The sequence below is a fragment of the Physella acuta genome, unplaced genomic scaffold, assembly GCF_028476545.2.
Source record: "Physella acuta isolate Inbredline_101_S28 unplaced genomic scaffold, ASM2847654v3 ptg000893l, whole genome shotgun sequence".
Taxonomy (NCBI): Eukaryota; Metazoa; Mollusca; class Gastropoda; family Physidae; genus Physella; species Physella acuta.
The window spans coordinates 261964-276692 of record NW_026732410.1 but is presented as its reverse complement, the minus strand read 5'-3'; the positions used below and the strand labels follow the sequence as shown (position 1 = coordinate 276692).

The 14729-nt window shown below is 31.7% G+C and overlaps 1 protein-coding gene across 4 annotated transcripts; it reads left to right on the top strand.

The window, feature by feature from the left end:
• The first annotated feature begins 1477 nt into the window (after positions 1-1477).
• LOC131952886 (protein-serine O-palmitoleoyltransferase porcupine) lies at positions 1478-13899 on the top strand. Of its 4 annotated transcripts, XM_059315809.1 has the most exons (15): positions 1478-1509; positions 3338-3389; positions 5572-5737; positions 6028-6173; positions 6574-6787; positions 7130-7173; positions 7306-7496; positions 7663-7769; positions 7932-8054; positions 8581-8675; positions 9051-9127; positions 9534-9597; positions 9967-10052; positions 10152-10256; positions 10477-13899. In XM_059315809.1, exons 3-15 carry the CDS (start codon positions 5577-5579, stop codon positions 10573-10575), a joined length of 1512 nt encoding a protein of 503 aa, XP_059171792.1. In that variant the 5' UTR covers positions 1478-1509; positions 3338-3389; positions 5572-5576; the 3' UTR covers positions 10576-13899. The 4 variants fall into 4 exon arrangements, with proteins under 4 accessions (XP_059171792.1, XP_059171796.1, XP_059171794.1 ...); XM_059315813.1 differs by lacking the exons at positions 1478-1509; positions 3338-3389 and adding an exon at positions 4083-4088; XM_059315811.1 differs by lacking the exons at positions 1478-1509; positions 3338-3389 and adding an exon at positions 4314-4433.
• The last annotated feature ends 830 nt before the right edge of the window (positions 13900-14729 follow it).

Genomic DNA, 14729 nt, shown 5'->3' with positions numbered 1-14729 from the left:
GGGCGGCCTGGTGGTCAAGGAGAGCTCACTGGAAGTCTTTTTAGCTGTGTGATGGCTGCTCTTGCTTTACCTATCCTTGCTTTAACATCTGCATCTGTTCCAGCCCTGATAGTCCACAACACAACCTAAGTAGGTAAATCAGAGGCGTAACGAGGGGGGGGGGGCGGACCGCACCGGGTGACACCATTTAGGGGGGTGACACCAAGGCAAAAAATAGCAAAATATATAGAGAAAAACTTAAGGGGGGGTGCAAACCAAAAACTTGAGGGGGGGGAGGATGCAAATTGAAAGTTTGTCCCCGGGAAGGGTCGCTACGCCTCTGGGGGGGGAGGGGGGGTGACACCCGACCTCGCTACGACACTGAGGTAAATATCTGCCTTTCGTCCAAGGGGACTCCACCAAGTTTGGCAGTGTTAATCTTGGGTATTTTTGTCTTTTGCTTGTGGATGTGAAGTCCAACCTACGCTGACTTTTCTGCAACAACGTTTGTTTTCTCCTGCATCTGCTGTTGGTTGTGGGAGAGGTGCGCGAGGTTGCCAGAAAAGGTCCAAGTAGTCAGGTTGTTTCCAAGGAGTCCACTGGATTCTAAGTTTTCTTATGGCTGTCTTCGTTATCAGAGTTTCTTCCAGGCATCTCTTCGAAGAATGTCTACCCCCCCCCCCCCCCGAACGAGATGGATTTTATATAGTAAACATACACTTTTACTAGTGTCCGCACCCCCCCCCCCCCCGAAAATTTCAAGTGCCTCCCCGCAGAAAAAAGTCTGGAAGAAACACTGTTCATTATACAGTCGATGGTAAAAAGGAAGAGGAGTAGTGACAGCAAGCATCCTTGACGGACATCAGTTCCCACCTGAAAACGGTGTTGGCCTACATGGACCACTCTACATGACGTCCCCTTGTATGTGTTTTTAATTAATGAAGTTTACTATTTTCATTGGAATGCCGCAGTAGCGTAAGAGTAAGAGCTTCCAGATGGTATCTCGGTCTACACTCTCGAAAGCTTTTTCCTAATAAATGATCTTATCCTTCAGTGGATATTCATATATATATATATATATATATATATATATATATATATATATATATATATATATATATATATATATATATATATATATATATATATATATATATATATATATATATATATATTCATATATAAATTCTTTCTCATTACTCTCCACTTCGCATAATAGCCACCCCATTCCTTACATAAACGCTTCTCTGCTGGGTATACTCTGCACACAGACCTATGATTAGCAATTTTCATTATTAACTGGCTACAAAAATCAATGTGCTTTTTGTGATCCCGCGTCGCGGGTGTTTTCCATATGTATTATCTTCGTTACACGTGTAAAATAGAAACCAATGAGAATTGAAATTTACAAAAACAAACGGTAGCCTTCATACCGGCTGAAATAAAAATTTTCTAAAAAAAGAGAGTAAGTTATGCTTTTCTTTATATTGGATAAACGCTGAACCCGATTACATGGTCTCTATGAGAAAGGTATTTATTTATTACGTAACCTTGTTTTATAAAGCAGTCAAATGTTCGGTAAGTTATTAACGACAAGACAACAGATCATTTATATAGATTTTAGTAAAAAAAAAACAACGCTGAAGCTAAATCGCGAAATTGCAATTGTACCGTACAAAATAGGGGTCAACATTTCGTTTAGAAAAATGAAATAAAAACTATTCAAATGTATGCCTATACCCCCCCCCCCCTCCCCTCCCAGAGTTTCTTTCAGTAATCTCTCCAGGCATCCACTGCTTCGCCCCCTCCTAACGGACATAATAGAAAAATATTCAAGCCTATATAGTAAATATATTTTCAACCATTGTCCGCCACCATCCACCTTCGGAAGTTTTTAGAGCCCCGCCACTTCCCAGGAGAAAAATGACTGAAAGAAATCCTGCCTTCTCCAAATAATTTTCTGCCTACAACGCTATAATAGGCTACCTAAGCGAGGGACTAAATCGGGGTTGATGGGGTGATGGGGCACTGGCAACTGCTATTAATTTGTGTTCTTAAAAATACTTTTTTATGACATATGGTGACATATGGTCTTGATCATTGTAGGCCCTATTGTTCACACATCTCTATGTGTTACTGGAAATAGCACCTGTTTCAATGATTTTATATCCTGACGGTAAAAAAACAACTAAAACAGTTATTGTTCTTCAATAACCTTTAAAAGCAGCATTGAAGCAACAAAATGTGGTACTTTCCGTAAACAGTAAACCTACGTCACTAGATTGTCACTGATTTTGAAACCCAAATATCGCAGCAAGTAGGCAGTGTTTCTTTCAGCCGTATCGCTGCAGTGGGGGGGGGGGGGGTGTCTTGAGACTTTCGGGAGAGCACTTGATAAAACTTCGTAGGACGGACAAAGGTAAAGGAATATATTTTCTAATTAAATTTATTATCTTTTTCTATTAAGTCTGGGGGATGTGGACATCTCAAGAAGGGGGATGGTATGAAAGAAACACTAAAATCAGGCTTCACATAAAAAAGATGAAAACTGAAATGAGAAATGTTTCTTTTTTACTTTCTCGTATATACGAAGTATAGAGAAAGTATTGTAATCGTGCACAAAAATCACTTGAAATTTTAACAATTTTCACCGTATTACACCTCAGTCCTTCATCACATCCGAAGTATAGAGGACTTATTTTAATCGGGCAAAAATTATCAATCCAGATTTATCAAAATTAAGAGGTTTTATGCGTAATCCAGTCTGAAAAACTGGGCTTTGCAATTCTGTCCGTATGTCTGTGTGTGTGTGTGTGTGTGTCTGTCTGTGTGTCCGTGTGTAAACACGATAACTTGAGTACCGTTACAGCTAGGTTGATGAAATTTCATATATAAGTATTTTATCAAAATCGTAGATCCGTATCAACTTTTGAGCGATTTCCGACAACCGGAAGTGGTACTTTTTCTACTTTGAATTTTTCAAAAGCCTATAACTTGAGTACTATTTCAGATAGATAAATGAAATTTCACATATAAGTAAAAGATCTAATTCTCTACCTTCTGTTAAATTTTGAGTAATTTCCGTTGACCGGAAGTAGTAATTTACGCTACTTCCGATTTCTCAAAAACTAATGTAAATTTATTAAGTACTAATACTATTGCGCACTATTATACACACCTTTATTAGGCGTTCGCTTGGTGCGCAATTGTTTTTTACTGAGATTCTATTATATTTTTAAAAGTTTCAGTATTTAAAATGGATTAAAAATCATAACTATATCCCCAGTTACCATCCCCTGTTGTTTTATATAAGAATATTCGAGAAAGTTTAGGGGAGATCACTACCGGTTTATTTTAGGTTGAGCCGGTAATGACAGCATAGCAAAGGTAGAAAGAGAAAAAGATAAACAGTAAGCCTATAAATTTAATAAAATACATCTGATCTGGGTAATACGACTGCGCTGGAATTTTAAACAGATTTTTATTTTATTTTAGTGTGTGCTTTTCTATTAACAGGCCTTATTTTCTATCTAATACATCTATTATATGCCTACTATTATAACTATTATTTATTAGTGGTCAATCTGTGTTTATTCCAGACATTTTTCTCGGGGGGGGGGGGGGGGGAAAGAGGAGACACACTACGAATTTCCAGGGGTTGGTGGGCGGATACTGGTTGAAGTTAAAAAAAAATACTTTCTATAAAAGTTATTTAGACCTCTTTTTTCTATTTCGTACAGCAGAGGGGGTTGGTGGGTTTTGGAGTGGGTTTTGGGGTGGGTTGGGGGTGGGGGGTGACCGTGCTCCGGGGAAGGGCAAGAAACTGTGACCAATTAGTGATGATGTATTGCAACTTTGGTGAGAACATTCTAAACATTGGCTTTTTCACTTAGATTCTAGATCTAGATCTGTTTCTTGTTTTTTTTTAAAAAAGGAACTAGATCTAGATTCTATGTCATTTAAATAAATGCAACTCTTCTAGGAGTTAGCGGTCCTCAATTTAAAATTTAAATTGCCAGTTTGCAACGACTGCTGAATAGAAGTGCGAAAAAATAATAAGATTATCAAACAAAAATAGGTATCACTATCACTACGTGTGGAAGTAACCGGTGATGATAGTGATTTAGACATTTAGTGATAGAGTCCAGATCTAGAATTCTAGATTTTTTTTTTTAGAGACCTAATCACAATTTTCTACCATAAAACAAAAATTTTAAGTAAACTCTCTGGACTAGGCCTAGATCTAGATCTAGAATCTAGTCTATTCTTGAATTAAAAAATGTCTAGACTCTAGAATCTCGATTTGTTGTCTTGCTCTTGCTTGAGTTGATTGATGATTGATCGCCTGGCATCACTCAACTTGGCACTCACTAAATTGACTAAATCCAGGAGGCCACACTACTAGATCTAGATCTAATCACTACTTTCAACTTACCACCTTTGCACCACATAAAGTAAAAAAAAAAAAGTAGATCTAGACTCTAGATTGTCTAGATCTGTGCTATTTTACTTTAGTAATAGACTATAGTTAACTATTTTCTATAGTATAGTATTCACTAAGTATTCTGTCTGCTTATGCATAGTTTATTCACCTTGCCTTATTTATTATTATTTAGGCCTATAATATTTATATTATATAAGTTATGTGAGGTGTGTTTCATGAGTGTATTTTAGTGAGAATGAATATTGGTGCAGATATATATATATATATATATATATATATATAGGCCTATATATATATATATATATATATATATATATATATATAATTCTCTTCTGGGAGACGCTAGAAAACAAGCTGTAAGCGCGCTCCCTATCACCCCACCCCTACATGGTCTGGTGAGCTGTGGTTCACGCTAAATGTTTACATTAATCATAGAGCCGGGTTTAGTGACGGCTATTAGTTAGGGGCAGATAATTTAGTTTGAAATGATTTTAAACTTAGCGGAGGTAACTAAGAGGAGGCTGCTTTCACGGGGTGTAGGGTAGAGGGTGGGGGTAGTATCATCCTTGACGACCTACTGATAGTGTTTTAAAGCAAATATTTTCAGTGGCAGCATTGGTACAGTCGAATTCACAAATTATGAATTACTGAAAAGTAGAAAATAAATAGCGACGTATGATATGCCGCGGGTCGGCTCGTTATAATCATGAATGAATGGAATTATGATGTGATATGTATGTAGATGTGCAGATGTAAGAGTGATGTTTTGTATTTCTGGGGAGAGAAAGCTTAGTATAGTTCTGTCGAGATGCTTAAGTGAGGTGACGTGAAGTTTCATCAAGTTGGAAAAAAGTTGGTTGTCAAGTAGGAAAAAAGGAACCATCCTGGTGCTTGAATTGGAAGTCTTGAGTTCAGTCTAGGTGTTGTAAGAAAGAGATTGCCTTGTCTGAGTGGTCTGGTATAAGTCTCTGAGGAAGGAAGAAAGAAGTTTTGTTAATTTAATGCATCCTGTTCTGTTATTATTCATATGGAAGTTGAATCAGTACCCACACAGTCCTAACATATCTAATAAATGCAGTCTGTATTACATAATGATATAATTTATTATAATAATATATTCTAATACTGGCTATAATTTATTTTAACAGCAAAAATGGATGACTTTTATGATGATTATATGGATCCAGACATGATGTCAAATGATTTTAGTGACCTCTCACAAGAGGAACTATTAGAGTTGATAGCCAGTCAAGGGGGACAGTTAACACCAGAAATGATGGAGTATCTTCAGGCTCACCACAGACATGGGAAAATGTAGGACTATAAGTGTTACCTTAACTTCTATATCAATAATTTTGCTACATCTCTATGAATTATTGTTACATCTTTTTTCTTTTGTCTCTGTACACTGTATGCTACACAAGATTCTCCACTGGTGACTGTATCGACTTATTATGCTTCAGACAGAATCTCTGTTATATTTTAGTTCAGATCAACAACTTATTTTCTCATTGTTGCTCATTTTTAGCTGTAATTATTTACTTATTAAATTTATGTTTTATGAATATTCAAAGCATTTTATTTTATAACATCTATACACACAGAACTCCTGGTGTGCAAGAACGTTTGCCTGTTTCTGAGGTGTTTCAAAATTGTTTGATCCCAACATGGACCCAAGCAACTGATATGTTGTTGTCACTTTTTATCTTTTGCATAGTGTTCCGTACAATTTGCCAAGTAAATCATATTGGTAAGTGTCTACATTTATTTTTAGTGATCATTAGATATTTTATTAGTAATGAATTAGTAATTTTTTTATCTATCCTGGATAGATTTTTAGACAACCAATTTAATACTCAGTATACTTAATTAAAAGCACAAACATCTTTTATATTAAATAATAAACTGAAAAGTGCTAACAAATCTTTTTCTATAACTAAGTAGTGCACCTCATTATAGACGTTAAAATATATAATTTTTAGGAAAATTTATTTATATCTTTATAAATAAAATGGATAAGTTTTAGTGCCCCAAAAGCTAAACAAAGTAACTCTTTCAAAGTATAGCTGGCCATGTAATGCATTTATTGCTTATACCCTGTATAATCTCCTGCTTTTGAAAATTTAGTTTTTTCTTTTCTTACTTTTCAGGGCTAAAATTTTTAACAGTACCACAATGGGTAATTCATGCTTGCAGTGCCATTTTAGGCATTTTGGCTCTAAAATCCTTTTTAAGTATGGACCTGCTTTATTTGGTTACATGCTGTTTACTCAGTTATCTAGTCCTCATGTTTGTGCATAAATGGAATCGATCTTTGTGTGGCATAGCAGCTCTTGTTTTCATTGTTACTTTTTCCTTAATTTGGTAAATATTCAGCATTTTTGTTTTTTAGAAAAGTTGTAATAAGTTAGTAGTTTCTAAAAATGTACACAAAATAAGTAAAAAATTATGTTATCATCCAATCAGAACATTTTATATTAGAACATATTTATCATAAAATTAGCACATATGCATTAGAACTTCATCATCATTGTATATAAGTATGCAAGGGTGTTATTTCTGAAGGTTGCAAAGTACCAAAAAAATATAAACACTAATGCTTACAAAAAATACAAATTTTTACTTTTTAAAACAAATGATCTGTCTTTGTTGATAAAAGTGTGTAATTATAATATGTAATTAATATATACACATTATATTTTTCAGTGAATTGTTAATTGTTAAACCCACTTTATGGCACAAAATCAGAGGTAGGCCTTTTTTTTTGTGACATATTCACTTCATCAGAGTAATCTTGATGAATAATGATCTTTTAAACACTATTATCATACATGTCAGTATATGTGTTACATATTTTCATGATTAATTAAAAATCATTTCAGGAGCTCACATAATCCTCTCTATGAAGATTATCTCTCTTGGGGTTGATATTGGGGAAGAAGGATCTGTTTTAAATTTGCCAAATATAGTTGAGTATATGGGCTACTGTTTCAATGTTGGAACAGTTGTTTTTGGACCATGGGTCAGCTATAGACAATACTGTCAACTTTTGGACAAAGAAAGTAACCCCTTGGCAAGTAACATTTATTATTTTTACCCTACAAGAACATTGGCAATTAACATGACACATATCCAAAAGTAAATTTTTCTTTGGTTCATTATTTAAGTTGTTTGTCTAGTTTATTTTTTACACATAAATTAATGACTTTTCTCATTGTTTATTGTATCTTATTATTTAGAGCTTTACATGGGCAATTAAAGTCTTAATCACTTCTTCCTTGGCAATGGTGTCGCTTATTTATTCAAATTGTTTCACTACATGGATAATTCTTGATGACGCCTGGAGGTATTTCAAAAATTTAAAAACTGTTCCAAAAAATTAATTTGAAAAACCAGTCAAAATCTTTTGAGAAAGAAAATGTCTTGGAAGATTGAAGACTAGTAGTTAGTTGAAGCAAAAATTAGAAATAATAAAAAGAATTAACAAATAAGATTTTTATCATTTTAGATGGTTGCTGGCCTACAGAGATGCTCAGGCTTTTAGATTCAGTCACTACTTCATAAGTTTCCTCTCTGATGCAACATCTTCATTGACTGGAATAGCTGACAAAGAAGAGTCAGCACTTCAGTGGTACTGGATTCCTTTTTTTTTTTTTTTTTGTTTTAGTATTAATTTTAGAGATCACTATAGTCTTTTTTTATAGAGCAGAGGCATATCTAGGCGAGTGGGGCATATGTTTATATAGGGAAGGTGGGTGTGGCAGAAGCATATCTAGGGTGGACTCCGACTGTGGGTGGTGCAAAGATGGGTAGAAGAAAAAAAGCTTAATCTGAGCTGTATTATTGAATTATACACAGTCAAAGTTAAGAGAATAAATTGCTACTTTACTATACAGTTAATACAGACTTTAATGGGTGTTTTCTACATACTTGTGTGATACCAAATTAACAACTGTTACGGGTCAATGATTGATAAAAACACCCTGACCTTCCAAATTTGGGGGGAGCGGGTGTTTTTTCAACAACCTGCATAACTATTACTATGTATAAATGGGGGTGGGGGCAAAATTTATTGTTTGCCTTGGGAACCCTACACCCCTCTTTAGTAAAGAGATATGCTTTAGCGTTTGGCCTTGAAATCTGTCTTCCATCTCCAGGAATGTAGTAAGACCACATAATATTGAAATACCCAGATCAATGGTTGAGGTTGTTACAAATTGGAATCTACCTATGCATTATTGGCTTAAAACCTGTAAGTAGTATAATAAACCAAGGCTTTACATTATTTACAAACTGTTAAGATTTTAATTTTGGAGCTATATTTACATGAAGTTGAACGACTTGAAACATTCACAGGATAATACACATTTTTTATTTTTAACATTTTGTCTATGAACCTATTTTACAAATATTACAGTTAAGTATTATATCCTAAAATGATTTTGTGATCTTGGACATAACATGAACATATTTTTGTACGTAACTGTTTAATAAGTTTAAACATTCGTATTTAAACTTCGTATTTGTTGCAACTGTGGAAAGAAACACCACTGAATGTTTAATATTTCTAAATACAACACAGTCATTTTAGGTTTAAATATTTATTTAAAAAATCTTTTGTTTACAGATGTTTTTAAACGTGTCCGTCCATATGGAACTTTTTTAGCTATTACTTTGACTTATGTTGCAAGTTCCCTTTTACATGTAAGGCTTTTTATTACATGATAACTTGTTATATAAACCCTCAATTAACCATTTTGTATTCATAGCATTTTTGTTGAAATTTATGAACAACTTTTAATTAGCCAGCTATTATTTATGTTACAAACACATGCCGCTCTCAAAAAAACTTTTTGGTCTTAACATTTCTAGGTTATATTAGAGTTTAAAAGAAACTATTTTATTTATTACAGCGATGAATGATATATGAAGGTTCCAAGTTTTTGAGTTTCAGCTTTTTTTTTTAGAAAAGGATTTTCCTTGCTTTTCATCTTTAAAAAAAATTAAATAGAAAACATTTGCAAATAAATATTTATATGATTTGAAGGCATACTTTGCTTGTACTTAGTTATTTAATTTAGAATATTAATAATTATGTTTTTTATTTTAGGGTTTAAATTTCCAGTTAGCTGCTGTTCTATTATCTTTAGGATTTTATACTTATACTGAGTTTGGTGAGTTAAAAACAGTATATGTAACTTTGCAATTAAAGAACAGCTTGGGACGATTTGTTAAGTTAAACATATTTCGAGCTTATTACTGGAAGACAAATTTTGATTGCTGTCATCTTTAATTTCTAAAATGTTATCTTGTAGCTTTACTTTCTCTAAAAAATCCCATGAAATAATTCATTTGAAAAAAAAAAAGATCTTTATTCTTGTTATACTTTAAATATTTCAAAAGCAAAATTTATTTTTACCAACTCCTATCTGTCCTACTATTTTGTCAATGGGGATTTCAGAGTATGCATGACACTGCAGGGGAATTCCTTTTATTATATAAAGGGGGTTGATAGAAAGTCATACCTATAAAATTTGTTTCAGTATTGAGGAGGCGTCTTTCTCAAATATTTGATGCCTGCATACAGGCCAGAAAATGTAAAGAAAAATGTGAGCACAAATACACAAGTGTAAGTAAATTATTAAGTTATTTCTCAGATGTTAATACTCCTTTTTAAAACACGCATGGAATCTGACATTAGATAATGTAAATTATTGTTTCGTTGCAGAAAAATCCTCTTGTTATATTAACAAATTTGTGCCTTGGAGCCCTTGCTGTCTTTCATTTGGCTTACCTTGGATTGATGTTCAACAATAGTGATGACCAAGATGTGGTAAGAAAAATGCACTAGTCTTTTTTTCGTATTTTAAGCAAAGTTTAATTTCAGCATAAAAGGAAAAAAAAATTCTATTTTTAATTTATTTTACATGATTTAATTGATTTTTAAAAATCCATGAAAATTATTAGAAAGAATATTTTAAAACAATTAACTTAAAAACAATTAATGTATTCTTATTTTGATGAATAGATGATGTAACATCTTTTTTTTACAGGGTTATACCATGTCACACACCTTAGAAAAATGGTCCAGCCTGCAGTTTTTAAGCCACTGGGTAGCTTTAGGAACATTTATATTTTACTGGCTAATTTAAAGAGCCAAGTGTTTGCTTGTTAAAATTTTATATTCTGCTAATGTAAATTAGTTTTTTTAAATTTATAACTTTCTTTTCATTTTGCATGCTATTTTAAAGCATTTTAACAAAGTGAATTTTGTTTGAGTTTATTTTAGGTGCCAAACATTTTCACATAATGCATTTTATGTTTAGTTTTTGTTGGTAAAATTAGATTTTGCATTTAGTTATTTTGTTGTAAACTGGTGAATCTCTAGCTCATGCTTAACTTACAATACAATCAAACAGTAATGTTTCAAAATGCTATTTTTTATTATATTTTTAAATTATAAAGCAACATTTTTTCAACTACTTATATCAATTGTTTCTATCAAAATTTTATTGTTGATATTAAAAATAAAGTTGTAAATCTCAGTATACCATCTTGAACCATTTTTACGTAATCATTTTATAGCTGCCTGCATTGATTACTTCGTATTTTAGATTTATAAAATTCCTTTGGGATTTATTTAATTTTATTATAATGCTGTTTAAATACTCAATTTTTTTAACAAAGAATTATAGGAACATTTTTATTTTTCCAAAACTGTTGGGTTAAGAATTGTCAAATTTTTACAGCAAATGATCAAGAATTATTTCTCTATTTACGCCACCAGATTAAAAAAAAATCTTCATTGTTAATACTTTTTAAAATTTGAAAAAAAGTCTCAAGTTCAAACCCTCTGGCAGATAAGGCTCGATCCCTTCCAACACTAAAAATTAATGACAAAGAAGAATACTTTTTAAAGGTTCTGCTGCACACATGTCCAAAAAAATGTTCGTTTTAAAATATGACTAAAAGTTTTTTTTTACATTTTACAAGAATGATTTTAATATTCTTGTGATAAAGCATCTAATTGCAAGAAGTTTGAATTTTTTCTGTTTATCCTTACAACCCTGAAATCAATCTCAGTCGACAAGTAATTAAAAAGTTTGTCAATCTGCAGTATTATGAATTGTAAAAAGAAATCCAGACAAGAAAATAGACTAAATTTGTCAATACTTATACTTAGAAATTCCAGCCCGTCTTCACTGTAATAACTGTCTTAAATGAGACTAGCTGGCATTGCTAGGCATACCTCAACAGTATGAAGAATAGAGCTGCTGGACCTGTGGATTTCAGTCAGGCTTTTACTCCTTGTCCATCGCTAACACACCACCTGGTTTGGATATGGGTGGGGTTGGTTGATGGGGTACAACCTTTGGTTCTCTGACTTTTAACAAGCACATTCTAACACAAGTCCATGCAGTCCCTTTTACAACAATTATGTTGTCTTTACTTGGACTATACCTTTGTCTACCCTTGGCATTGAAATATCACTTTCTGTTTATATTGCTTTTACAAAAATTAACATTTTGGAATGAAAATAAGATTAAAATATGAATAAGAATTCTATAATGTATCCTGTTGACAGTACTAGTAAAATGTTTATCTCAGTTGCTTACAAGTCTACAGAATAGATCCTACAAGTCTCAGGTGCACTTGATTCAGACATAGTGGAAAAAATGTTTTGAGAGTGTGATACAAATATAGTGAAAACAATGTTCTGATAATGTTCTTCAGCATTACTATAGTTTAAATAAAGATAATGATAGGTATGACTACTATGCTAACTAATAATAATAATGTTAATTCTACTGCTTGTAGCTTGGATTGTGCTCAAGCTATTTCCTATACTGTGGCCTAAAAATGTTATTTTTAAAAAACTTATGGAAATTTAAACAAATGTTTTGTGATTGTTAAGATGATGATAAAAACTAGTCTATATTTGATTCATTTTTTCTTTAAAACTACTTGCTTGAAAATTTTCAAATGCTGATTTTATACACTTTAAAAAAACTTGTAACAATTGTAAAGTCATAACATGCATTGCTGTTTTATCTGTTAAAGAAATTGTTATTCCTGTTTCAAAAATAACTCCTGAACTGTTAAGAATTAGCTGAATATTTACAATATTGTGTATTCTAAACTTTACTGTCTCAATTTCTCTAACTTGCTATACATTCCATTGCGTTTTATAATTAACGTGATTGTAGCAAACATATTATAATAAGACATACATACTGATGGAAGTATGAAATTCATCATCTAAATGAGACTTTTAAATAATTTTTACTGAGCTTTGTGCAAAATGACTGAAAATTGATCAAATTAATTATTTAAAATAAATTTCAACCCTAGTTTCTCTTTTCTTTTTCTTTCTCCCATTTTTGGGAATATGGGCATAATTGTATGAACAATGCAATTTATATAATTGACTGTTTTAAACTATTTTTATTGTTTTTATCATAACAAATTATCAATTTCAAGTTTTAAACATTAATCACTTAAATATATCACTTGGGCATAAGTATATGGTTGTAGTATTAAATCATGGCATATTTATAATCTTGTGTTTTTTTTATCTTTGCTCACTTTATTTTTTTTTGAGTTAATGCGTGCATTTTTAACCACTTTGTGACATTAAAAAGATCATGATAATATGTATTTTAAAATCTCTTATGCTTGTTTGAATAATTTAATATTGTTCTTTTTTATTGAAAACAAACATATACATTATTTAAATTAAGCTAAGTGTTTAATATTGAAGATGATAATAACAGTATTGTTAGTTAACATCTAAACAGGACATTTATGAATGTCACTTGTGATCTGATGGTTTTTTCCATGCAAATATTTATTCTCATTCTATTGGTATTTGCAATGTATTTCTATTACATTGGAATAAAAACATTTTTTGAGATTTATTGTTGCTACTTTTACTATTTTATTATTTTTATTGAGAGAAACCAGTTGTGTGTGTGTTAGTATTGAAAACAAATTGAAATTTTGGTCATGTCTTTACACCAATATTTGTATTATTTTTTTTAAAGTGAAAGAGGTAATTGTTTTAAAGTCATGATTTTCCTCTAGTTTTAAGCTTTCTATTGCACAGACAAAATTATAATTTGCTTTAAAAAGCAACAAAAAATGGATGTTACTGATTACTAAACAGATTGTAGTAAGGATAAGCACACCATAAATCTATTAAAATAAAAAACCACTTTAAGAGAATCTTACATTCTGTATTTAATAACCATGTTCATTAAGTAACAAAGAACAATTGTGATCTAGAAACTGTTTTGAGTGTTACTATGGATATTTATATTTTGTATGGTTTATTAATATTTTAAAGTGTGGTTACAAATCAGTTTTTTTTAGTCTGGCAAACTATTAGAGCTTTTAGGTTTTTCTAATGCATTTCAAATTTTTCATTTTTATGTGTTCATCTATTTCAATTAAAATTCAGTTTTCTTCTATTCAGTATTAGCAATCAATAAAATTATTTACATTATTTTGAAAATTTCTATGGTATATAATTGATATACATTGTTTAAATGTGAACTTTGCTAAATGGATTACATTTTGTACTGGATTATATTGATGACAGTAGTGCAACAACTCAATGTAAAGAAATAAATGAGGTTACTTTTAAAACATGACAAAGAAGCTGAAAAGTACATGACAAAATAAACTTGCATTGAATGGCCACAAGTGTAACATCTGAGCAATGATGATGGGAAGAAATTGTTGAGGGACATTTTTCATTTTTGGGATTTTAAAATATTGTATCTGGATCTTTCTGCCATGTTGTGTTTAGTGAAAAATACAAGAACATGGAATTTAGTTTCAATTTGTATGAACATTAAAGTAGATCTATGGGTAGATCTATGTGTTGGAAAATAATGCAGGTGTGCAAGAAATTTACAGCATTTTTATCGGCATCAACTTGCCATAGAAAAGTTGACTTAGATAGCATTAAAAAGCTTATGGTAAATGTAATGAAGTTTTCACTAGTTTTAAATAGGAATTACACAAGATAGTACTCAGAGGCTGATATTACTATCTCATGGAAGACTTAGCAGTTTATTAGAACCAGACAGAATATATGAATCAATGAAAGGATCTGACTGTGTCTTCTTTTAAAATTATAAAATAGCAATCATTCTTTATTAAAAATGCATACATATTAGCATATCCCATTAAGTGCATTTTTATTCTAAAATATATTCAGTTTTATGAATTAATACTTATAGGTGCATAGTCCTCAGATTTTGCCAATGATTTGTGCCAAAACAAATACAAATTTGGCTCT